This window comes from Coregonus clupeaformis, chromosome 30, assembly GCF_020615455.1.
Source record: "Coregonus clupeaformis isolate EN_2021a chromosome 30, ASM2061545v1, whole genome shotgun sequence".
NCBI lineage: Eukaryota > Metazoa > Chordata > Actinopteri > Salmoniformes > Salmonidae > Coregonus > Coregonus clupeaformis.
In genome coordinates, this window is record NC_059221.1 from 21,398,328 (window position 1) to 21,423,184 (window position 24,857).

General features: G+C 41.6%; 1 protein-coding gene across 13 annotated transcripts in view; it reads left to right on the plus strand.

Annotated features, from left to right (window-relative positions):
- The window catches only part of LOC121545656 (rap1 GTPase-activating protein 1), a 129,013-nt gene that overhangs the window by 98,605 nt on the left and 5,551 nt on the right, over positions 1–24,857 (plus strand). For 8 of the 13 annotated variants that reach the window (XR_006657659.1, XM_041856392.2, XM_041856395.2 and 5 more), the window contains 17 exons: positions 2,845–2,947; positions 14,224–14,259; positions 16,135–16,182; positions 16,563–16,601; positions 16,766–16,957; positions 17,604–17,707; positions 18,435–18,513; positions 18,639–18,692; positions 18,811–18,894; positions 20,331–20,431; positions 20,560–20,689; positions 21,323–21,478; positions 21,605–21,676; positions 21,769–21,855; positions 22,030–22,170; positions 23,136–23,267; positions 24,543–24,620. Coding sequence is in view for 12 of the 13 variants with exons in the window: in XM_041856384.2 (XP_041712318.1) it covers positions 2,845–2,947; positions 14,224–14,259; positions 16,135–16,182; positions 16,563–16,601; positions 16,766–16,957; positions 17,604–17,707; positions 18,435–18,513; positions 18,639–18,692; positions 18,811–18,894; positions 20,331–20,431; positions 20,560–20,689; positions 21,323–21,478; positions 21,605–21,676; positions 21,769–21,855; positions 22,030–22,170; positions 23,136–23,267; positions 24,543–24,620 (1,636 nt within the window). In the remaining variant the exon portion in view is untranslated. Of the gene's footprint in view, positions 1–2,844; positions 2,948–10,897; positions 11,436–14,223; positions 14,260–16,134; positions 16,183–16,562; positions 16,602–16,765; positions 16,958–17,603; positions 17,708–18,434; positions 18,514–18,638; positions 18,693–18,810; positions 18,895–20,330; positions 20,432–20,559; positions 20,690–21,322; positions 21,479–21,604; positions 21,677–21,768; positions 21,856–22,029; positions 22,171–23,135; positions 23,268–24,542; positions 24,621–24,857 lie in introns of those variants that run through there. The other 5 variants (XM_041856389.2, XM_041856387.2, XM_041856390.2 and 2 more) reach the window with 5 other exon arrangements.

Below are 24,857 nucleotides of genomic sequence, written 5' to 3' on the forward strand. Positions count from 1 at the left end.
AGCTTTTTTGTGCTTATGGAAAATGTCTGGGATCTTTTATTTCAGCTCATGAAACATGGGACCAACACTTAACATGTTGCGTTTATATTTTGTTCAGTATATTTTCAGTGTTGCTGACACAGCATCTCTTAGTTTTGCTATTGAATGTGACTGACTGTAACATCTATAGGTCCCCAAGGTTAGCCCCTGCAGCATTGTGAACATTGTACGTCAGGTACCTTGGACTCTAGTCTATTTCAGTCCCTACAGTCAATCAACCCTGCTTGCTGATTCATGGTGAACACCACTACAAATTGTATTTTCATTAGCACAGGTCAACTATTGATTGCCATGCCATCAAATTAAACCTCCCCCAGTGAATTGACTGATTAATAATGATATTTTGATTACAGTTAGGCTACATTCGATGGACCACTACTGCATACACTGTACATTGGTATTGATTAAGGCATTGGTGCTGCCTTGAGGTGTTTGTGGCTCAATGTCTCACAGACCTATTGCATGGCTAGTGGTTTCAGAGAGAGAGCAGAATATTTCAGAGAGAATGCAGTAGTGCTCAGGAGTGCAATACTCACATTGTGTGGCAGGCAGGCAGGCAGTCTCCTGAGTTGGAGATGGTTAGTAGAGAGATTTGTGGCAGGGAGGGTGGCAGAGTGTCCTCCCTGGATCCCTGAAGTGGCTCTTCTCTCCAGAGAGACTCCTGCTTAATGGGGCATAAAGCACACTTAGAGAGAATAAGATATTATTCACAACTATATTGGCTGCAGTAGTTTGCACACTTTGTGTGCTTGTTTGGTGTAGGATCTCACTATCTTATCTTATCATTGTGACATTGTGAATATTGCTGATGATTTTTTAGAGATCAGTGGAGGCCTATGTGACTGAGCTTGATGAGTTTGACATTGCTCTGGGATATCAGTGGGCGAACATACCGCTAATGGATTTGTGTTGACAGATAGGTTTGTGAAGACTTAGAAAGGATCTTCACAATCTGACATCCTTTTGTTAGAGTGGTTTGTTTTGGCTTGTAGAGCATTCTAAATACTTAACATTCACTCACAGTACTCACCCTGGGCCCCTTACAAACAATCTGGTCCAAATCTAGTTTTTAGAGAAATAGTTTCTCATCCTCTGTGGTGTTTCACGTTTCCTGGGTAGCTAGCTTTATAGTAGATATTCCACATTATGTACTGGTTTTATCTCAAGGTTAATAAAAGCTGCATCTTGTCAGCCTTGACAAACAAGGAGGTGTAATGGTGGACGTGAAGGTAATGCATTCACTCAGGAGGGTGGAGAGCAAGCAGCCCAATTTGGAGAATAATCACATTTCAGTTCAGAGAGGTTGTCTGCTCTGTGATGGATGGGGCCTTGGAGAGGAGACCTGGGCAAACTGGTCTCACACATTATTTGATCAAAACATCTGGAATAAAAGGACATGGGTTCACTCAAGACACTTTCTGATATTTCACTCTTGACCCCAGTCAATCTCTCACACCACATTGTGCCACTTCAGGCACAATTAGATTGTGATCAGGATTATCTTGTCACAGTGGGATTCAAACTCGGGGGGAGAAATGGCAAAGAATGTCCTCATTATCCTGTATTCACCAAAATGTTGCCAAAATGTTGACTGTAACAAGTCTCAAGGTACCCTTGTTTTACATATCTAAATGTTGACTGTAACAAGTCTCAAGGTACCCTTGTTTTACATATCAAAATGTTGACTGTTACAAGTCTCAAGGTACCCTTGTTTTACATATCTAAATGTTGACTGTAACAAGTCTGAAGGTACCCTTGTTTTACATATCAAAATGTTGACTGTGTCAAGTCTGAAGGTACCCTTGTTTTACATATCCAGTCTTTTTGAATGGTTTCTGCAAGAAATTGAAATTCACCCTTCAGCTCAACTCTCATAGCCCCAGAAACCCCTTTTGTGTATATCTATGATCTAAAAATACCCTCCTGTCAAAGCAATAGAGGAAGGAAGACAAAGCAGAGAAGAGGAGGGTTAGAATGATATTGGATTAGTTTACTCAGGCTCTTCATATCGCTCTTCAACCATCTTTGATGGGGGTGGAGGCCACAAAAGAACGTAAATAATCATATGGGGCCGCAGTGGCTCGTGGGTCTGCATACCCACATCAAAACCCCCCCACCTTGTGAGCAAAACATTTTAGTGCCCGCCCTCGTGACAGTGAAAAAAGAAAATTAAAAAATAAAAAATTAATTTCCTGCAATTCTACACATTTTGCCATGGGGCGGACATAAAAATGTGCGGTTTTACAGCTAGTTCTACACATATCCTGCAATTCTACGCATTTTGCCATAGGGTGGAGGCAAATGTTTGCAGTTTTAACTGATGATCAATGAGCCCCACCCCGGTTGGTAATTTGACCATGCTTACTACAAGTTTAGATAGCTGGCTGCTAGACTAACTTACCAATCTAAAATAAAAATGCTGACATGGGCTGAGTGACTGCTGATGTGAAACCACATTCTTCTTACTCTCAGCAGTAAGTTGAGGCCCCCCCAACATTTTCATTATTATTATAAGATCATTTTTTTGATCTGAGGGCCTACAAAAGGGCTGGTTGTCCATCCCTGCCGTAGGCCATTGTGATGCTTCTCAGAATGGGCACCATGCTGCAGACAGTGTTTCCTAAATAGCTGTGTTGTGTTGCGTTGAAAGTTATGCTAATCGCTAACCATAGAACACTGAGGCATCCAGTCACATTGTTTATTCCTCTTCTCTCCCCTCATGACCTCAGTGTAATATACAGTAAGGGACTTAGTCTGATCTGTCTGATGTTCATGTTTCTCTCTCTGTGTTTTCTGTGTTTGTAGGAAACAAGATGGGGGTTTACCCCGGATCTCAACCACACTAGATCCTCCGCTGTTCCAGCCCCCGCTGTCCCCGCTCCTGTACACCGCTCCACCGTTCCTCAAGGTAGGAGGGGAGGGAGTGGATGGATGGAGGGGTTTGGGTTTGTGTGCTGTTAACGCCTGTCCTCAGCTCCCACCCCCAACATAACCTTTACTCACTCACCTTATGTGCTCTGTGTGTCACTTTTCTTGTACTCACACTGTCTGTCCTGTCTGTCTGTACTCACCCTGTCTGTCCTGTCTGTCCTGTCTGTCTGTACTCACCCTGTCTGTCCTGTCTGTGTACTCACCCAGTCTATCCTGTCTGTTTTATTCTCTACTCTGACTCTGTCTGTACTCATCCTATGTATCCTGTGTCTCTGTAGTCACCCTATGTATGCTGTGTCTCTGTAGTCACCCTATGTATCCTGTGTCTCTGTAGTCACCCTATGTATCCTGTGTCTCTGTAGTCACCCTATGTATCCTGTGTCTCTGTAGTCACCCTATGTATGCTGTGTCTCTGTAGTCACCCTATGTATCCTGTGTCTCTGTAGTCACCCTATGTATGCTGTGTCTCTGTAGTCACCCTATGTATCCTGTGTCTCTGTAGTCACCCTATGTATCCTGTGTCTTTGTAGTCACCCTATGTATCCTGTGTCTCTATGTATCCTGTGTCTCTGTAGTCCCTATTTTCTCTGCCTGTTCCTCTGGGCTCTTTCCTATGCTCACACTGTCAACTGACTTCTGTATAGTCCTTCATTGACTCAGCAATATTGAACAGTCATTGGGAGGGACATGTAACCGTAGAATGACTATTATTTGATACTCATCTTTTCTTTGACTTGTGGAATTACAGTACGTGTTTGGCAGCTGTTACGATTACATTAGAATGATTACATTAATATCCAGATTAAACAAACACAGTCCTATTTCATAAATGTGAACAAAAGAGTGCCTGTCTGAATAATTGTCATTCTAAAGGTAAAATATCCCTGTCCCAAAACCAGAATGTGTCACTTATAAAGACTGGCTTGTCTTCTTACCTCACTAATGTACTATTCTGCTTATGGCTTACAGTTACCTAGCTCTAAATTAATTCACAATTCAAATTCTGTCAATAGTACTTTTTACGATACACATTTCCAAATGATCCCATTTCAAATAATCTCTTTTGAGAGGTCTTACATCTGAACCAAAAGGCTAACTAATTTGTCTTAGATATGTTGGGGCGTATTAGATTGAAGGGAGCTGAGCTTGGAAGAGGATACAGTCTTGATGTTATCAGTGAGCTTTAAGAGGTTCCCCTACACTTAGGAAGGAAGGATTTACACTTAGGTTAATCCTAATTAACCCCACCCGCGAAGGATTGGACACGGCTCGCCACCATGAAGTTCAAACCATTACAGTCATCAGTAGTGTCACTGTGAGGAGAGGATGTGTTAAGGCATTGCTGAGAAATACTAGATTGTGCTTATTGATAGTTGTTGGAATGAGAGGTACTGTGGGGCAGGACTGGGGTCAATTCGAATTGAAGGCAGTCAATTTAGGAAATGATTTTAATTTTAAATTAAAAAATGTAATAACTTTTGAAATAGATAGCTGCTACTCTTTAGTTTATTCAGAAGTAATTGAAAATAGAGGCAGTTCTTTCCAATTTTAAATTGTTATTTAAGTTTACTTCCTGAATTGACTGCCTTCAATTCAAATTGACCCCAGGCCTGCTGTTGGAGTCAGAGCCTTCTGCATAGGGCAATCATTCTTGTGCACACACACTCTCACACACACATAGCGTCAAGGTCGGTCACAGACTGCTTTGCATGCCACACAACTCCTACAAACTCTAATTGAATAAAGTAAATATAATTAGTATCCAACCGTAGAGATTAGATTAAATATGACCTGCAGCTTCCTCTTCTAAATGTTTCCACTCTGGAATTACAATAATACATTTTTGTTCTGATTTCATGTAGATACAGTATGTTTCACTTGACTTTGACGGGAGGTGATAAACAGGGAGAAACATGATATTGATAACATGATATTGTGGCGATCATATCATTTCACAAGATGTAACCATTGTTGTCTATTCAGACCAGTATCAGGACAGTATCAATTGTCATTGTAACTAGTTGTTGACTAGGCTGCAGTCATGCTATTCAACTGGTTCTAATTGATCATATACACTACCAGTCAAAAGTTTGGACACACCTACTCATTCAAGGGTTTTTATTTATAAAAAAAAAAAATTACATTGTAGAATAATAGTGAAGACATTAAAACTATGAAATACCACATATGGAATCATATTTTATATTTTATATTATTCAAATAGCCACCCTTTGCCTTGATGACAGCTTTGCACACTCTTGGCATTCTCTCAACCAGCTTCATGAAGTAGCCACCTGGAATGCATTTAAATTAACAGGTGTGCCTTCTTAAAAGTTAATTTGTGGAATTTCTTTCCTTCTTAATGTGTTTGAGCCAATCAGTTGTGTTGTGACAAGGTAGGGGGGGTATACAGAAGATTGCCCTATTTGGTAAAATACCACGTCCATATTATGGCAAGAACAGCTCAAATAAGCAAAGAGAAACGACAGTCCATCATTACTTTAAGACATGAAGGTCAGTCAATACGGAACATTTCAAGAACTTTGAAAGTTTCTTCAAGTGCAGTCGCAAAAACCATCAAGTGCTATGATGAAACTGGCTCTTATGAGGACCGCCACAGGAATGGAAGACCCAGAGTTACCTCTGCTGCAGAGGATAAGTTCATTTGAGTTACCAGCCTCAGAAATTGCAGCCCAAATAAATGCTTCACAGAGTTCAAGTAACAGACACATCTCAATATCAACTGTTCAGAGGAGTCTGTGTGAATCAGTCCTTCATGTTCGAATTGCTGCAAAAAAACACTACTAAAGAACACCAATAAGAAGAAGAGACTTGCTTGGGCCAAGAAACACGAGCAATGGACATTAGACAGGTGGAAATGTGTCCTTTGGAGATTTATGGTTCCAACCGCAGTGTCTTTTAAAAAAAAAGGGGGGGTAGATCAGCTTAATATTGCAGATAGATTGTAACTTCCATCAATGTAATTGTCTGGATCACTTCCAATCCCCCATGTTTTTTATATATATACTCCCCTTTATTACTTTTGAACTCCGCCATCCTTTCCCTACTTGGGGTAAACTAGTGAACAACAACGCCTAGGCCTCTACTTCCAGCCCATACCCACTATCTACATTTTATGGACACAGTCAATTTTACAATAATTCTATTTTGTAAATATTGCAATCCTTTAGCCATTCCTGGACCTGTGTCCAAAAACAAGCTACAAATGGACAGAACCAAAACAAATTATGTAATGATTCTGTCTCTTCACAGCAAAATCTGCAGAGCTGGGAAGATTGTATCCCCCATATAAATAACATTCAATTGGTAGCAAGAATTTTATATAATAATTTAAATTGAAAGATTCTAATTTTTGAATCCAGTGTCGTTTTGCGTGTCAGTTCATAAACACTATGCCATGGGATCGGTACGTCAAAAATCTATTCCCAACTATTTTGCAATCTATATGGGACGGCTGTCAATCCTTTGGTCCTTAAATGAAACTGATATACTTTTTTATTTATCACAGTTTTCCTTAACCAATTATGTTCTTTAATGCAAGGCCGACAGACAAGTTCCTTACTTTCTCCCCCATCCACTTTCCTCTTCCATTTTTGCGGTAAGGCTGCAATTATTTGGTTGTAATTTTGGGTAGAGCAGACATTTCCATATGTTTTTGTAGGCTGCAGGTGCGACATAACTCCACCAGTCCTACCGATGATATCATTTACGAAGATTATACCTTTTTTAAACATTTTGTCAAAAAATAAAGTTTTTTTGTCAATTAGTATATTTGAATTTAACCACAATATTTGTTGCATTATTTGTTCTGTCGTTTCTGGAGGATTAAATTGAAATTGCAACCAACTTCCTATGGCTTGTTTTAGAAATAGTGATATTTGGGAGATGATTTCCTTTTCAAATAACTGAAAATGAGTGGTTGTAATCTGAATAAAGGGAAAAAGGCCATTCTTGAACATTGGGTGAGACAATCTTACTAATTTGCTTGAGAACCAGTTCGGATTTAAGTATAACTTTTGTATGACTGAAGCTTTTAGTGATAGGTCTAATGCTTTAATATTTAATAATTTCTGTCCTCCGAATTCATATTCATTATATAAATAGGCCCTTTTAATTTTGTCTGGCTTGCCGTTCCAAATAAAATTGAATATTTCTTTCTCATATAATTTTAAAAACTGTTCACTAGGCGTAGGCAAGACCATAAGCAAATAGGTAAACTGGGATAATACTAAAGAGTTAATCAGGGTGATTTTTCCACAAATTGACAGGTATTTACCTTTCCATGGCAGCAAGATCTTATCTATTTTTGCTAACTTTCTATTAAAATGTATTGGAGTGAGATCATTTATTTCCTTTGGGATATGTATTCTGAGTATATCCACATCACCATCAGACCATTTTATTGGTAAACTACATGGTAATGTAAATGTTTTATTTTTTAGTGATCCAATACGGAATATAGTACATTTGTCATAATTTGGTTGTAATCCAGAGAGATTAGAAAATGTATCTAGATCCTCTATGAGGCTGTGGAGGGATTCAAGTTGTGGATTTAAAATAAAACATGAATCATCAGTGTACAATGACACCTTTGTTTTTAAGCCCTGGATTTCTAATCCTCTGATATTATTATTGGATCTGATTTTAATAGCTAACATCTCGATGGCCACAATAAATAGATATGCCGATAGTGGACAACTTTGTTTCACTCCTCTTGACAGTTTATAACTTTCGGAGAAATAGCCATTATTTACTATTTTACACCTAGGATTACTATACATGATTTTGACCCATTTTATAAGAGATTCTCCAAAATTGAAATGCTCCAGGCATTTATTTATAAACCCCAGTCGTACTTTATCAAATGCCTTTTCGAAGTCTGCTATGAATAGCAGGCCTGGTTTCCCATATTTTCCATAGTGTTCTATTGTTTCCAATACTTGCCTTATATTATCTCCAATGTATCTTCCATGTAAAAAACCTGTCTGATTAGAATGAATAATATCCGACAATACCTTTTTAATTCTATGCGCTATACATTTTGCTATAATTTTTGCATCACAACACTGAAGTGTAAGGGGCCTCCAATTTTTTAAATGGACTGGATCTTTATATTTTCCACTTGTATCATGTTTCAGTAATAATGAGATCAGTCCTTCTTCTTGAGTGTTAGATAATCACCATTTACATAGGAGTGATTAAAACATGCTAATAACGGTCCTCTTAGTATATCAAAAAAGGTTTGGTATACCTCGACTGGTATGTCATCCAACCCTGGAGTTTTCCCGGACTTAAAGTCTTTATTTGCATCCAGAAGTTCCTCCTCTGTAATTTCACCTTCACATGAGTCTTTCTGTATGACTGTTAATTTTACATTATCAATAGAAAAGAAATCATTAGACAGGTGGAAATATGTCCTTTGGTCTGGAGTCCAAATTGGAGATTTATGGTTCCAACCGCCGTGTCTTTGTGAGACGCGGTGTGGGTGAACGGATGATCTCTGCATGTGTAGTTCCCACCGTAAAGCATGGAGGAGGAGGTGTTATGGTGTGGTGGTGCTTTTCTGGTGACACTATCTGTGATTTATTTAGAATTCAAGGCTCACTTAACCAGCATGGCTACCACAGCATTCTGCAGTGATACACCATCCCATCTGGTTTGGGCTTAGTGGGACTATCATTTGTTTTTTAACAGGACAATGACCCAACACACCTCCAGGCTGTGTAAGGGCTATTTTACCAAGAAGGAGAGTGATGGAGTGCTGCATCAGATGACCTGGCCTCCACAATCACCCGACCTCAACCCAATTGAGATGGTTTGGGATGATTCGGACGGCAGAGTGAAGGAAAAGCAGCCAACAAGTTCTCAGCATATGTGGGAACTCCTTCAAGACTGTTGGAAAAGCATTCCTGGTGTTCTCCCGAGTGGCGCAGTGGTCTAAGGCACTGCATCACAGTGCTAGCTGTGCTACTAGAGATCCTGGTTCAAATCCAGGTTCTGTCGTAGCCGGCTGCGACTGGAAGACCCATGGGGCGGAGCACAATTGGCCCAGTGTCGTCCAGGGTAGGGGAGGGAATGGCCGGCAGGGATGTAGCTCAGTTGGTAGAGCCTGGGTTAGATTCCCACGGGGGGGGGGTATGAAAAATAAAAAAATAATGTATACACTAACTGTAACTCTGGATAAGAGCGTCTGCTAAAATGACGTAAATGTAAAATGTGAAGCTGGGTGAGAGAATGCCAAGGGTGTGAAAAGCTGCCATCAAGGCAAATAATGGCTATTAGAAGAATCTCAAATATAGATCAAATAAGAAATACCCTTGAATGAGTTGGTGTGTCCAAACTTTTGACTGGTACTGTAAGTACAGTCATCTCTGCTTTCCATGACATTTCACTCAGATAAACTGGGAAGGCAATGTCTTCATGGTTCGTCATGGTTAATTTACTGTATGTGCCCAGTAAATTATAAAAAGAGGATGCAAGTCATTATACAGTTCCAAGCTGGTCTTCTTTATCTAATAAATACTAATGGATAATGGAGTATAAACATTGTCTTTACATAGTTTAACAAAACATATATCAAGAAAATAAGAGGAGGACAAAGGAAATAGAGCTATCTATATAGTGGACTGGACCCAGTACACACATGCCCAGATAGAGATACTCCTCTCCAAAGTTTTAATGATGAGCTCAGCTCAGAGTTAGAGAGAGGCCTATTAGTCCTCTGTAATGAGAGGTCCCAGCTCTGACACCTGCACTAGGCCTACATACTGGGCGCTGTGGCTGTTCAGACCTCCTCCTCTCTGTCTGGCTGTCTGGCTGTCTGGCTGTCTGGCTGTCTGGCTGTCTGGCTGGCTGGCTGGCTGGCTGGCTGGCTGGCTGGCTGGCTGGCTGGATGGATGGATGGATGGATGGCTGGCTGGCTGGCTGGCTGTCTGGCTGGCTCTGCTCGTTCTATTACATGAAGTGGGATAAATTAATTGTTGTGGTTAATCAGTTGAAACATGGATGAGCATGCTTTACTTTGGCAAAACAGGTCAGTCAGTGTTGACTATGGAACAGGGTCAACTTCAACCAGGGAGGGGCGGATTAGTTCACACAAATGGAATCTGTTAGAAAGTCCAGTAAAGTGTTGATAAGAAATGGACGATGGCTAAATTCCTTTGGGACATTATAGTCCTACATAACATGTGACTGTATCATGTAGTATAGCGTGTAAGATGCTGCATTTTCCAAACTGTAGTTTTCTTGATGTTGATGAATGTACTGGCAACCTGCCCAAACTGAGCATGATGCAGACCATCTCCTAACGTATAGCTTTACAACCCAACATGACAACATGACAGGCATGCTGTCTAAGAAGCTTTTTGTGTGTCAGTCAATATACTGTACCTCTTGGCAATACAGTAAATCTCAGACATACAGTAGAGTGTCATGTTCTTGTTGTTATTGTCATGGAATATTGTCTTAACTGGTGTCATCATCAATTGGAGAAAGATGTGGCTTGGACTTACTCTCTCTGTGAGATGGGATGTGTCCCTCCATTCAGGCTCACAGCCCAGGCCCTTTAATATACTGTATCAATTGATGTGTACCACGCTGGCTGGCTGGCTGGCTGGCTCTGCTCGTTCTATTACATGAAGTGGGATCAGATAGTGTTCTTTATTTTCTCTTTCTTTCTGAAAAGTCTTTGAAATGATGAATAGCCAAAAAAGTTAAAAGAATTGCATTGTAATTGAGACAGTTGATGTATGCCTACAATTAAGTTACAATGAAGTTAGTCGTAGCTATATGACCCCAAAACATTGTCTCTATTGTTATAAATGAGTGCAGTCTGCCCACAACTTCTCTATCTCCAGTGTGGGTAGGAGGGTGCTGCAGGGACTTGTCTGAGCAGTAGAGTAAATCACAGCCTGAGGAGTTGGACCATGCTCCACCTCTGGCCATCTGCCAGACACACAGAGAGAGAGGTCTGGGGGACAGGGACAGGAGGAGTAGGGTTGTGCACACAGTGCACTTTCGGAATGCATTACCTCCGTCTCTACTTCCCAGACAGAGTGACATAGAGAGAAAGATAGTGAGGATTGCTGACCAATTCTTTGGACACACAGACAGTCGGACAAACACCTGATGACACTCGCTGTGTACACACAACTCCGTGACTTCCAGTTTGGCTGTAGTTGTTTGGGTAACTTCTACACTGTGGGTGAGGGACTGCATTATCCCAGTGGAATACAGGCATGCCTATGGGGCAGCAGGCAATGTGCTCTTCTAATACTGGACACTTGAACTTCACAGTTGAACTCACAAACCAGTGACCATGATTTATTTTCTGCTGGAGGATTTTATTTCATGGAAAATAGTCTACTTGAAAAATGTCCAAAAGTTGTCAGATCCATCTCAATGCACCACTGGTCACAGTGGGACCGTGGAGGAAGCACAGCAAAGTAAGTACTCGGATAGATTAGTCACACCTCTGACAGAGAGCTCTCCTTTGATTGTCTGATAAGTATTAGGACCAGAGTAAGAACTAAGCAAGGGATCGTGCCTCATAGCAGTCATTACTCATTGGCTACTGTGTGTGTGTCAGGGAAAACGCCCGTTCTCACTGCAAGCATGCTGAATTAGACAGGGAAGAAGACGAGAACCATGGTAGATTTAATTCAAAGACCCCCATTCATGGCCCTTTTTATAGATGTGAGCCTTGGGTTATTGTCAGTTCAAATTCAGGTCATGGGAATATTCAATACTACCCTGATTGTTGTTGTTCCTTGTTCATTCAGTTGGAAAGGATAAATATATGTGTATGTGTGCCTTTAAGAAAACTCCTATACTGTATACATATTTCAGTTGTGTCTTTGACAGCTGACAGTTCTGTATGTAGTAGCAGCTGACAGTTCTGTATGTAGTAGCAGCTAAAAGTTCTGTTTGTAGTAGCAGCTAACAGTTCTGTTTGTAGTAGCAGCTAACAGTTCTGTTTGTAGTAGCAGCTAACAGTTCTGTTTGTAGTAACAGCTAACAGTTATGTTTGTATGTTTGTATTAGCAGCTAACAGTACTGTTTGTAGTAGCAGCTAACAGTTCTGTTTGTAATAGCAGCTAACAGTTCTGTTTGTAGTAGCAGCTAACAGTTCTGTATGTAGTAGCAGCTAACAGTTCTGTTTGTAGTAGCAGCTAACAGTTCTGTTTGTAGTAGCAGCTAACAGTTATGTTTGTAGTAACAGCTAACAGTTCTGTTTGTAGTAACAGCTAACAGTTCTGTTTGTAGTAGCAGCTAACAGTTCTGTTTGTAGTAGCAGCTAACAGTTCTGTTTGTAGTAGCAGCTAACAGTTCTGTTTGTAGTAGCAGCTAACAGTTCTGTATGTAGTAGCAGCTAACAGTTCTGTTTGTAGTAACAGCTAACAGTTCTGTTTGTAGTAGCAGCTAACAGTTCTGTTTGTAGTATGTAGACCATAAGGACGTCATGTCAGCTGGCCTGTCACGCCCTGGCTCTGGGGACTCTAATATGTTGAGCCAGGGTGTGTAAAGTCTATGTGTGTTGTTCTAGGTTTCACATTCTGGTATTGTGGTTCTATGTTGGCCAGTGTGGTTCTCAATCAGAGGCAACGTGATTCAGCTGTTGCTTGTTGACTCTGATTGAGAACCATACTTTAGCAGCCTGTTTCCCCACAGAGTTTGTGGGATCTTGTTTCTAGTCTGTTGTGTTAGACCGTGAACTGTCACGTTATCGTTTTGTTGGTTTTTGATCGTGTCTCCAATTAAAGAGTATGTTTGCCTGCAACGCTGCGCCTTGGTCCTCATCTCTGTTAGACGATCGTGAAATGGCCATACTGTTTTGACAGTGTCATTGTTTTCAACAGTTTGTTTTCCAGACCAGTGATGTTTGTCTTTAGGGTTTGTACTGTAGCAGACTTTTGTTGTTTGCGTATAGCGGAGGACTTTACTCATACTCACTCTGAACACTTAGACCATGTAGTACTGTACACAAACTGTTTGGTCAGCCTTGAGGGAGTGTGCCTTTTGGCTGGACAGCTTCTTCTGACAAACAATACATTTGAGACTGGAATTATCATACTCTTAAAATACTGAGTAACAACCCTAATCAACTCTACAAAAAAAAAAAAAATGCAACTTGTTCGAACTTCTCAGCATGTGAAATGTTAAGGGAATAATATTACATGGTGATAAATTCATTGTTGTGGTTAATCAGTTGAAACATGGATGAGCATGCTTTACTTTGGCAAAACAGGTCAGTCAGTGTTGACTATGGAACAGGGTCAACTTCAACCAGGGAGGGGCAGATTAGTTCACACAGATGGAATCTGTTAGAAAGTCCAGTAAAGTGTTGATAAGAAATGGACGATGGCTAAATTCCTTTGGGACATTATAGTCCTACATAACATGTGACTGTATCATGTAGTATAGCGTGTAAGATGCTGTATTTTCCAAACTGTAGTTTTCTTGATGTTGATGAATGGTGTCCTGGCAACCTGCCCAGACTGAGCATGATGCAGACCATCTCCTAACGTATAGCTTTACAACCCAACATGACAACATGACAGGCATGCTGTCTAAGAAGCTTTCTGGTAGAGCACGGCGCTTGTAACGCCAAGGTAGTGGGTTCGATCCCCGGGACCACCCATACACAAAAAATGTATGCACACATGACTGTAAGTCGCTTTGGATAAAAGCGTCTGCTAAATGGCATATTATTATTATATTATTAATACAGTAAATCTCAGACATACAGTAGAGTGTCATGTTCTTGTTGTTATTGTCATGGAATATTGTCTTAACTGGTGTCATCATCAATTGAAGAAAGATGTGGCTTGGACTTACTCTCTCTGTAAGATGGGATGTGTCCCTCCATTCAGGCTCACAGCCCAGGCCCTTTAATATACTGTATCAATTGATGTGTACCACGCTGGGGATTTACGTATGTGTTGCTCTCTGAGATGTAAACATCCTTTTAAAATGATTATTTCAGTAAAAGAGGAGTCTCACAAACGATTAGGCGAGTGTTTGTTTCCACAGGGCCAGTTGAGTAATGCCGTGGAGAACTAATGTATAACAAATTCATTGTGCGATGGTGCTATAAAAGCATATGTTATAGTACAGAGTTCACACAGTCAGTATTCAGACACAGTCTGTATCCACCATGGGAACACATCCCTCACTAACACTGATACAATACTGAATAGAGTTTAATTAATGTCCACTTTCTCCTCTCTCCAGACCACAGATTTGTTTGAAATGATTGAGAAGATGCAGGTAAGGCATTTTGGATATTACATCTTTTTTAAATCTAACCTAAACTTTCGAAGCAAGGCAGTGCCACTAACCAGTGAATTAGTCTATATGTGATGCTCTATTGGCTTTGCATTACAGTAACAATGGCTTGTCTTGACCTTTGCTCTGTACTGAGGGTCAGCAGGGCTAACAGACAGTTAGGGTAAGACAGTGTTAGAGTAAAGATGTCAGGACAATAGTGGTATGTCTGGACAGACACTCTTATGATACTTCTACCCAGCCTCCCGCGCTGCTAATTATCATGCTTCAAAGAACACCCAATAACCCTCTGTCCTTTGAAAGCCATTACCATCCTCCCTACCCAAAATAGAGGAATATAGGTTAACATGGCAGCCTTTGCACTACTGCATCATAAGGCAAGACCGTGTTTGATACATTACAAAATATTGGGGAACAGGGTGTCCTTTTTACACTGTCTGAAAGTACATTTTTACTTTAACAGATTACTTTATTGTACTTACTGTAACAGCAAAAGTATTAATAGAGGATTTTCATCTTTCTCTAGGTATGATGTATTATTTCAGGATTATTATGAGAAAAGGAAACCAAATTATTGGACTTGAAGAAAATGTATTTTTATGCTGTATGTTGACATAGTTATGTGTCTTTGAACAGAAGATAATCTGTTTGTTTGCCAAATGCTCCAGGAATTCTTCCTCTCCTCTATCTCAGACAGCATATCAAACAGACAGCAGCAACTATCAGCTCCATCATATCAAACAGACAGCAGCAACTATCAGCTCCATCATATTAAACAGACAGCAGCAACTATCAGCTCCATCATATCAAACAGACAGCAGCAACTATCAGCTCTATCATATCAAACAGACAACAGCAACTATCAGCTCCATCATATCAAACAGACAGCAGCTACTATCAGCTCCATCATATCAAACAGACAGCAGCAACTATCAGCTCCATCATATCAAACAGACAACAGCAACTATCAGCTCCATCATATCAAACAGACAGCAGCAACTATCAGCTCCATCATATCAAACAGACAGCAGCTACTATCAGCTCCATCATATCAAACAGACTCACAGCCCTCACATGGTCAGTGCTTTACCCACATGTCTGTAGCCACTATCTAAACACACTCATGGACTGAGATACAAACACTCAGCCCTTGTGTTTTAGGGGCATTTCAGGCCGCATACTGTCCGTATGCCAAGTCTTTCTAAGTGACACAGTTCCAGCGGTCTTATTACTGCGTCCATGCCTTTGTCTTTCAGGTTAACTGGCTGCTCTTTTCACAGATTAATTCCTTCTATGCATCTCCCTACCTATCTCTCTATCTCTCTCCAACTCCCCACTCTGCATCCCTTTGCTCTTTTGCCTGCTTTCTGTATTACACACATGGATGGCTGTGTTACCTCTTTGTCTGTTGATAATATGATTATTCCTCCCTGTACTTTGTTACTCCCTCTGGAACTGTGGATTCAGATGTAACTAATCTGTCAGATAAGATGTACGACACGGTTGTGAATCAGTAATAATGATGAGCATCTCTGGACCGTTGACTACCTGGGGTTGGAATATAACATCAGCTATCATGTGTAACTAACATGTGACCATTCTCTTCTTCTTCTTCTTTTCTCTCTCTCTCTCTCTCTCTCTCTCTCTCTCTCTCTCTCTCTCTCTCTCTCTCTCTCTCTCTCTCTCTCTCTCTCTCTCTCTCTCTCTCTCTCTCTCTCTCTCTTCTCTCTCTCTCTCTCTCTCTCTCTCTCTCTCTCTCTCTTTCTCTCTCTCCTCTCTCTCTCTCTCTTCTCTCTCTCTCTCTCTCTCTCTCTCTCTCTCTCTCTCTCTCTCTCTCTCTCTCTCTCTCTCTCTCAGGGCAACAGAATGGACGAGCAGCGATGCACCTTTCCTCCCCCACTCAAAGTATGCTGGCTCTCAAGACCTCTCTCACACTGACACACAGTACCTCCATTGTCTCACTGCTCCTCATATCTCTCTGTAGCTGTCTGCTGACAGCGTAAAGACAAGAGAAAAATGTGGTCCATGCTTACAGTTCACAGCACTCATAGTGCTCAAATCTAACAGCCCTCCATATCTAATAATATATAAACTAAGATGGTTATAAGGATAGAATAAATGTTACAGAGTAATATAATCATCACATCCCTGCAGCCTCATTGTCTGTATCAAAGCTGAAAGGCACTTTGGCTTGGATTTAATGGTTTAATTCAATTAGTAGTATCACTGAAGCCTACTGAGAGACAAATGTCTTACTTGGTGTGTCTGTGTTATTCCCTCTGCAGACTGAGGAGGACTACATTCCTTACCCCAGTGTCCATGAGGTATGTACAGACTCAACATCAATACAGTCATTTCACCAGTAACATGGATTTGGAGTATTTGTGCTTCATGGTTGATATTTCAGTATTCATTGGAAATCACTATCACATTGCTTGGGCAAAAAAGACCCCAACCTCTCTGTGCTCATCTCTATGTTGTGAAACAGGTGTTAGGGAGAAAGAGCAGGTTCCCCCTGATTCTGCTACCTCAGTTTGGAGGTTACTGGATCGAGGGGAACAACCATGAGCTGAGTGACAGTACTGACCCAGACCAGATCCAGCCTCTGTCCCCAACCACACGCAACAAACTGGAGAGTAACTCCACCGCCAAGATCTACAGGAAGCACTTTCTGGGCAAGGTGAGGCAGAACACTGGGACTGTTGTGAAGGAGTTTGGCTGAGTGGTAACTGCATGAGACTGGGGTTTGATTTCCGCTTCAGCATTTCTGTACTTTGTCTCCTCCTTAATCCCCCCTGTCCTTCGAATCACTTCCAACTGCTCCTACAATAATATGACAAAAACAAGCACCGTGGCTGTAAATTTATGTGGGTACAAAACATTTGTAAAGCACCTTTCATACAACGTATTGCAGCCCAAAGGGCATTCTACTAGTATGGAGAGACCATAACTCATAGGTAAGTGTTTTACAATCAATGTCCCTTCCTATTCATTACAGTAATGAAAGAGCGTAACCTAATAAGAGTGACTCTTCATGCCGGTTGACACTTCAGAGACTGGTGCTAATGAAGATGCATTAGGCTTTGCCACGTTTTACACCAGCCAGAGTAATATTAACAAATCTAATCTGCCCATAGAGGTGAGGAAAGATTCTGAATGGAATGGCAGCAGTTGCCTGGCACAGAAAGCCTACTGTTAATGAATTAACTAATTAAAAGTGTTTGTGTGTGTGTGTGTGGGTGTGGGTGTGTACTCGCGCCTGTGTGTGAAATTTGAGAGAGAAAATGGTCTCTTCGGCTGACTGTGTCCTTGTGCTGCGTCACCAGGAGCACTTTAATTACTACTCAGTGGACGGAGCTCTGGGACATCTGGTGTTCTCCCTGAAGTATGACGAGATCGGAGACCAGGAACACCTCCGCCTCATGCTTAGGTAAAACAACCTTAGCCATCCACCATCATCATCATCATCATCATCATCACCATCATCACCATCACACTATCATCACCATCATCAACACCATCATCACCATCATCATCATCATCATCATCATCACTATTATCATAATCACCACCACCATCATCATCACCATCACCACCACCACCACCACCATCATCATCATCATCATCATCACAACCTTCTCTCTGCTGGCTCTCATCCCTGTCCCCTCCTCCCCTTCCAGCCCCACTTTCTCCTTTATCAGGACACTGTGTATACATACAGCAGACTGTAAACATACTGATACTGTTTACATACGTCTGTATCTCTACAACTGAGTAATGCCCAGTTGTAGCTCTGCTGTAATCAAGGAAAAGTTGCTCAAATTAGAATGTCCATTCACTTCCAGTGTTTATAAATCTTTCCCTTTTGTGGTGATAATGCCGTTCTCCAACTGATAGTCTTATCATAGGAGTCATAAAGCCAGGGAGAGTGTAAACACCGCACTGTCATTTCCTCATCCGCATGATGTGACAGAAGGACTATTTAGGTCAGTGAGTGGGTGGAGGGATACGGATATAGGGACTAGGGCAGGGCTGGGTTAGTTATCTACAGTAGCTAGATGATCCATTCCGGTTGCCCAGCCCATGTGACACACTGACAGAAGTGTTGCATCACTATGATCATTATGAGAACATGTTGTTATGATTGTCATCACCAGGACCAAGCTGAAGACCTATCATGATGTGATCCCCATATCCTGTCTCACAGAGTTCCCTAACGTGGTGCAGATGGCCAAGGTGAGAACATGGTTAGATACAGTTTATCAAAACATATGTTAAAAAGACGTTGAAAAGTGTCATAATTGTATCATAATGACATTTGATGAAAGCATCCATGATTTGGTGTTTCTTCTTTTTGACAGCTTGTCTGTGAAGAAGTGAATGTGGATCGCTTTTTTCCTGCCCTTTACCCAAAAGTAAGCCTTGGGTTTTGAAGTGTTCTGCTTCTGAGATATTTAACAACAGAAATCTACCTTTACATAGATAGTTAACATTTGATACTGACTATTCATTTAATCTGTGATCTGTCAACAGGCTTCAAGACTCATCGTCACTTTTGATGAACATGTCATTAGCAACAACTTCAAGTTTGGAGTCATCTACCAGAAGTTTGGACAGGTGAGCCTTGTTGATACATCAAGACCAGTTAAAACGATTGGTAGCACTAAATACAGTGCACATCAAATCAGCATAATGCCGAACTCAAGTACTGACTGAGTCCTGACGTGAATTCATTAACATGAGTACCCTCTCTTGCAATTCTCATAAGAAAATGAATATGCTTAAAGGGCATGATGATGTGGCCGGTGACACTTTGCTTCTTGAAAGTCCAATATCTTGAAGACTTGACTGCTGACATGCAAAACATTTTGGGACTGTATCAACAGTGGACTAATGAAAGAAAAATTGTTTTTAGTGGAGTTTCCCTTTAATGCTTATCCTCCTCCCCCATCACGTTCATAGAGTCTCTCTAAGCCTAAGCCAACTATATTTCTCTCTTCAATATTCCTTCTCATTACAATCACAGCACTATTGTTTACTGCACTGAGCCAGATAGGCTACTGGAGCCTCAACAGAGGGTCCTTGTATCTTTTCATGGAGCCTAGGGAGTGGAACTCCACATCCTTGACCTTTAACCTCTAAAGGAGAGGGTCACACTCAGCAGATATAGGCTCCATCTCACAGGGGCTCCAGGGGCCTCAAGAACCCTCTCCTCAGCACCCAGAGAGACATTAACATGCAGGAGAAACACTGGGGATTGAATCCACATAGAAAAGCAAAAGCTAGAGAGAGAGAGAGAGACAGAGCACAAACACACAAAGGTCTGAGAGGTCCCAATCAACCTCACTCATAGATGTGTGCACACACACAGAGTCACTCCAGTCAGAGCACAAATAAACTCACTAGAGAGACAAAAGCACTCTCTCTCGTCCGTAAAAGCAAAGGGCCTCTCCTGTCTTCTCATCTCACAGTGTGTGTAATTGATAGCCAGGAGCGATAAGCTAACCCTCACCTCATGTCTTCGCATCATATACGCTTATTGAAAGCTTGGTCTTAATTCCTCCAAGCACTGACCTTAGAGATCTAACCTTGTTGAGAACGGTGTGATATTATGAATAACCATGTTCACTGTACTGTATGTTTGTAATTCAGCCCAATGCTAATCATGCATTATGCTGATGGATGCTAAGGGTACTTCGGTCGGACGTACTATAGATTTTCTAATGCAAGTGTTGTTGACAGTGTTTTGCCTTGATGTTTGTTGATGGGTCCTGAAGCATAGTTTTATCCAGGTCCCTCTTTTGTGTGCATTCTGTGATCAGGGACAAAAGTTGTATTGTTATTCACTCATTATTATAGTTTGTATTAGCCATAATCATTATAGTATTCACAGTATAGCAAAGAACTTACATCTTCTCAAATATGTAATCATGAGACCTTCATATATATGACATGACAATACGTTATATAATCCTCATAGTGCTTTGGTCAATGGCAGTGTTATTCTTCAAATGTATGACTGCTGTTAACCTCTATAAAATCCTTGTTTGCAGACATCAGAAGTAGAGTTGTTTGGAAACAGTGACGAAAGTCCTGCCTTTGTTGAATTCCTAGAGTTTCTGGGGGAGAAGGTTGAGCTGCATGACTTTAAAGGGTAAGAACTTCACCACAACTTTTTAATATACTCATTCAATAACAACAACCAGGATATTGTATTGATATCCTTAACAGTATGTTGGAGAAAGAGGTGGTTTCACTGAATGGTCCTGTCTATCTGTCTAGGTTTCGTGGTGGGTTGGATGTGACCCACGGCCAGACAGGCTCTGAGTCCGTCTACCACAACTACCGCAACAAGGAGGTCATGTTTCATGTGTGCACCAAGCTGCCTTACACTGAGGGGGACACACAACAGGTACTGTACCAGCCTCCCCTGCTCTACCTCTCCTGCTCTATACATTTGATACAAACTTTCATCATCACACTGAGTTTCTGTCATGGATCATGTTTTAAAGTAGTAGAAGGAGCATTGGTATTCATATGATCTATTATGATTGAAAACATAATGGAAACATCCATGCAGCGGATATATATTTCAGTCCAGTCTTACATGAGTAACTTTCTCAGTCTTCACTCATCAGGGAAACTGTCACAACACAAACACAGACAGACACCTTATCAGGACTCACACAAACAATGTCTTAAGCCTGTCTGGACAAACACACACCATAAGTTATCAGGACGGACACACACAATGTGTAATCAGAGCCCCCAGCTGCAGTGGGAGAAGCCGATTGAGAGTAAAGCCAATCAGAGCTGTTGTCCAAGTTGATATGGTGGAGCAGCAAACTTTCCCCTAGTGTTTGTTTGTCCTGGCTCTTCAGTGGACAGCCAGACATCTGCTGTGAGAGAGAGGGACGGAGGGAGAGGGGAGAGAGTGAGAGAAAAGACAGACAGACAGACAGACAGACAGACATGTTCTTGACCATTCCATGTGATATGAATGCAGAGTTTTTTAAACAAGTTGCTGTGCTGTGTTGTGTTGCAGTTGCAGAGGAAGAGGCACATAGGGAACGACATCGTGGCCATAGTGTTTCAGGAGGAGAGCACTCCCTTCGTACCAGATATGATTGCCTCCAACTTCCTCCATTCCTACGTAGTGGTGCAGGTGGAGAATGCCTGCACTGATAACGTACTGTACAAGGTGCTGTATCAATCCCTGATCTTCACTAATAAACACATAGACTGTCTCATGTAGCCCACCAAACTATCATACCATACACACAGTATATCATCACCATTCATGGCACATGTGATTGTCATCTGTTAGGTGTCAGTGACAGCGCGAGATGACGTACCTTTCTTTGGACCTCCCCTGCCAGACCCGGCCGTCTTTAGAAAGGTGAGTTGGTCCAACTTCAATCCCAACTGCGGTGGACTACGGTCAGCTTCAGTGTTTTCTCCCTCCTCCATCAATTTCCTCTTTTATCCCAGGGTCCAGAATTCCAGGAGTTCCTCTTCACAAAGCTCATCAACGCTGAGTATGCCTGCTATAAAGCTGAGAAATTTGCCAAACTGGAGGTGAGTTATTCTCAATCTCAGTCATGGTTTTCAATGCCAGCCAGCCTTATTTTGGCAGACAGTGTTTTCAGTGTTTCTCTGCCAATGTGTGACACCTACCATTACTTATCATCTGTGAATGCTTTTCTGGGAATTTGTTTGCGTGCATGCGTGGTTATGTGTGTTTGTTATCAGGAGCGTACACGGTCCGCCTTGCTGGAGACGCTGTATGAGGAGTTACACATCAACAGTCAGGCCATGATGGGTCTGGGAGGAGACGAGGACAAGATGGAGAACGGGTCCGGAGGAGGAGGGGGCTTCTTTGAGTCCTTTAAGGTAACCAGGCACAGCTGGGAAAAGGCTTGGGGCAATAGGCTTAGTTTGCACTGACTAATATGTTTTTACACATCAACACTTGTTCCTGAATATGTAACTTAACTGAAACTAAAACAGAGAACCTTTTCTATCTTATAGTGGCACAGTTTTTTACACTGCACTATTTCTCTGTTGTTCCCCCTTGGTTGTACAGGTTGTTGTCTGTCTGGGGGTTTCCAAGAATGTCCATGTCCATAAATAATACAGGACACTGGAGTAAAATGCTTGATCAATCTCCATTAGTCTGTCTGGGGAGCAGCTCTGTCTCTGTGCTCTGCTGCTCTGTCCTGTGGGCTTACTGAATGAATGGCTCACCAGCTTCTCAATGTCAGGCTTCATGTGTTGTGTTGTGGTGTGTTCTGTCTGCAGCATGCTGCCTTGTGTTTGTGACATAGCTGGCTTTATTTCCTTTGTTTCACCCTTCCAGATACATACAATACTAGTTATGAAAATGGGCATACACTCACGTATCTCTCTCTCCATCAGATGTTCTATCTCTGTTTCTCTGTCTCTACCTCCAGTCAGGTCTCTTCTACAGGGGTACTCTGGGTTCATTGGTTTTGGATGATCTCCAACTGGTGTTAACTGTGGACATAAGCAGGCAGATATCTCCCTCACTGCTCTACAACCCCCCATTGTCTTCCCACCCACCTACACTGACTAAGCCCCTGTCCCCTTGGGGACTACAAGCTTAGTGTTTCTCCTTGCGTCTACCTTAGTGTTGGATGTGAACTTTCTGGGTCCCCCTATGTATCTCGTAGTTCCAGTGTTGTTCTCCTCACTATGATTCTGTAGCTAGCAGTGGTGGGGTTAGATTCAGTACCAGTTTAGTGCTTGTCCTGCTCACTCTGACTGAGGTGGTTAGTTAGGGTTAGAGTCAGTGCTAGACCCAGCTCAACGTGTCTCCTCCTCGTCTGTCTCTGTAGCGGGTGATTCGCAGCAGAAGCCAGTCTATGGATGCCATGGGTCTCAATTTCAAGAAGCCACACACTGTCTCCACTAGTCTCAGCGTCAACTTTACCCACAACCCACCTGAGAGCCCCAAATTCCCGGGGATAGTAAGTACACTAAAGTAACAGTACCACTGACAGCTCTGGTCTTGGGTGAGGTGAGCGACGCTCTCTGTCCCTTCCCTGAGAAACCCTTGATAGAGCCCAGTCCTTGCCCCTTCACACGCCTGCCTAACTCACTAACCTCTCACACAATAGACATGGATAAGTCTTCACTCACACAACCTCTATAAGCTAGAGTTACTAGACACTCACAACTTAGCCTTGCATTGACATTTGTAGTCAGGTGAGTTACCTCCTTGGCACTAAGGTGCTTTTAACATTGAATGCATTCTAATATTGTTTTCATTATTAAAATCCCCTGCCCATGCATTGCATCTGAATGGGTCCCTGCTCTGTGTACATGCCAGCTCCAGCTTGTGCTTGATATTTGCTGTGTGATGTTTATATCAAGAACACGCCTGTTTGTTATAAGAGTTCAAGGGGAGTATGTAGTATGTACATGATGTTTAGTGCGTACATGGTGAGTATTTCTGAAACATTTGTCAGACAGATGGAATGATATGACACTCCAGTGGCATTATCAAAGTGTGGTTTCTGGGGGTTTTCTGGAAAAAAATGTATGTGAAATTCTGTATATTTGGGGTGTAGTATATCATTGACACTGACTTTGTTAATGAAATGTAGGATATTATTTTATTAATTATAACAAATCTACTGTATAACAAATCTTAAGAGGAAGCTAATTTGTTCACTCACAAGATCATTGTCTACTAGATGGTCTCTTGAAGCCACACAAATGTTAGTCCAATATTTCACATCAAAAGGACAGGCTCAATGATACCCAACATTACTTATTGGTAATTCAAAGCATGAAACAACAACAAGTGCTTTTCAAACGTGTAACCACCCTGTATGTGACAGTACCGGAGGCTTTCTTCATGTTCCTGTCTGCTGTACTCTCTTACCCTGTAACGTACTGTATGGACTTGTCTGTGTTCTGCTATCCTCTTTCCCTTTCTGCTCAAGTCCTTCTCTTCGTTTCACTGCCTGTGTCGCACCAACGGTGCCCAAATTCTCTCTCTGTCTCTGTTTTATTACTGCGCTTTGATTTGTAACCTCCGGCTGTAACATGTGCTTTAATGTATTTTGTTTTATTAACATAACTTGCTGCATGAACTCTCATGTTGTTTTTATCTCCTCTCTCTTTCTCTCTCTCCCTCTCTCTTTCTCTCTCTCTTTTTCTCTTTCTTTCTCTCTTTCTTTCTCTCTTTCTTTCTCTCTCTCTCTCTCTCTCTCTATCTCTCTCTCTGTATGACTCAGTCATTACTTGTCCCAGGGAAAAGTCCCAGTAAATATGGACGTCGAGGCAGTGCCATAGGGATAGGAACAGTAGAAGAGGTTCATATCTAATTCTAACTACTCCATCCTTACTACTCTACCCCTCTGTCTCTTTTTGCTACATGACTCCATTGCATCGTGACCAAACACTTTTCCTGTGGTTGATCAGTGAACCATAACATTAGGATTCCAGGGCAAACACTCCATAAATGCAAAAGGCCAACTCCTCGTATAATGAAATACATGACTTTCTTAGCAGGAGATTGCATCTATAAAGTAGTGTACACATGCAGCTAT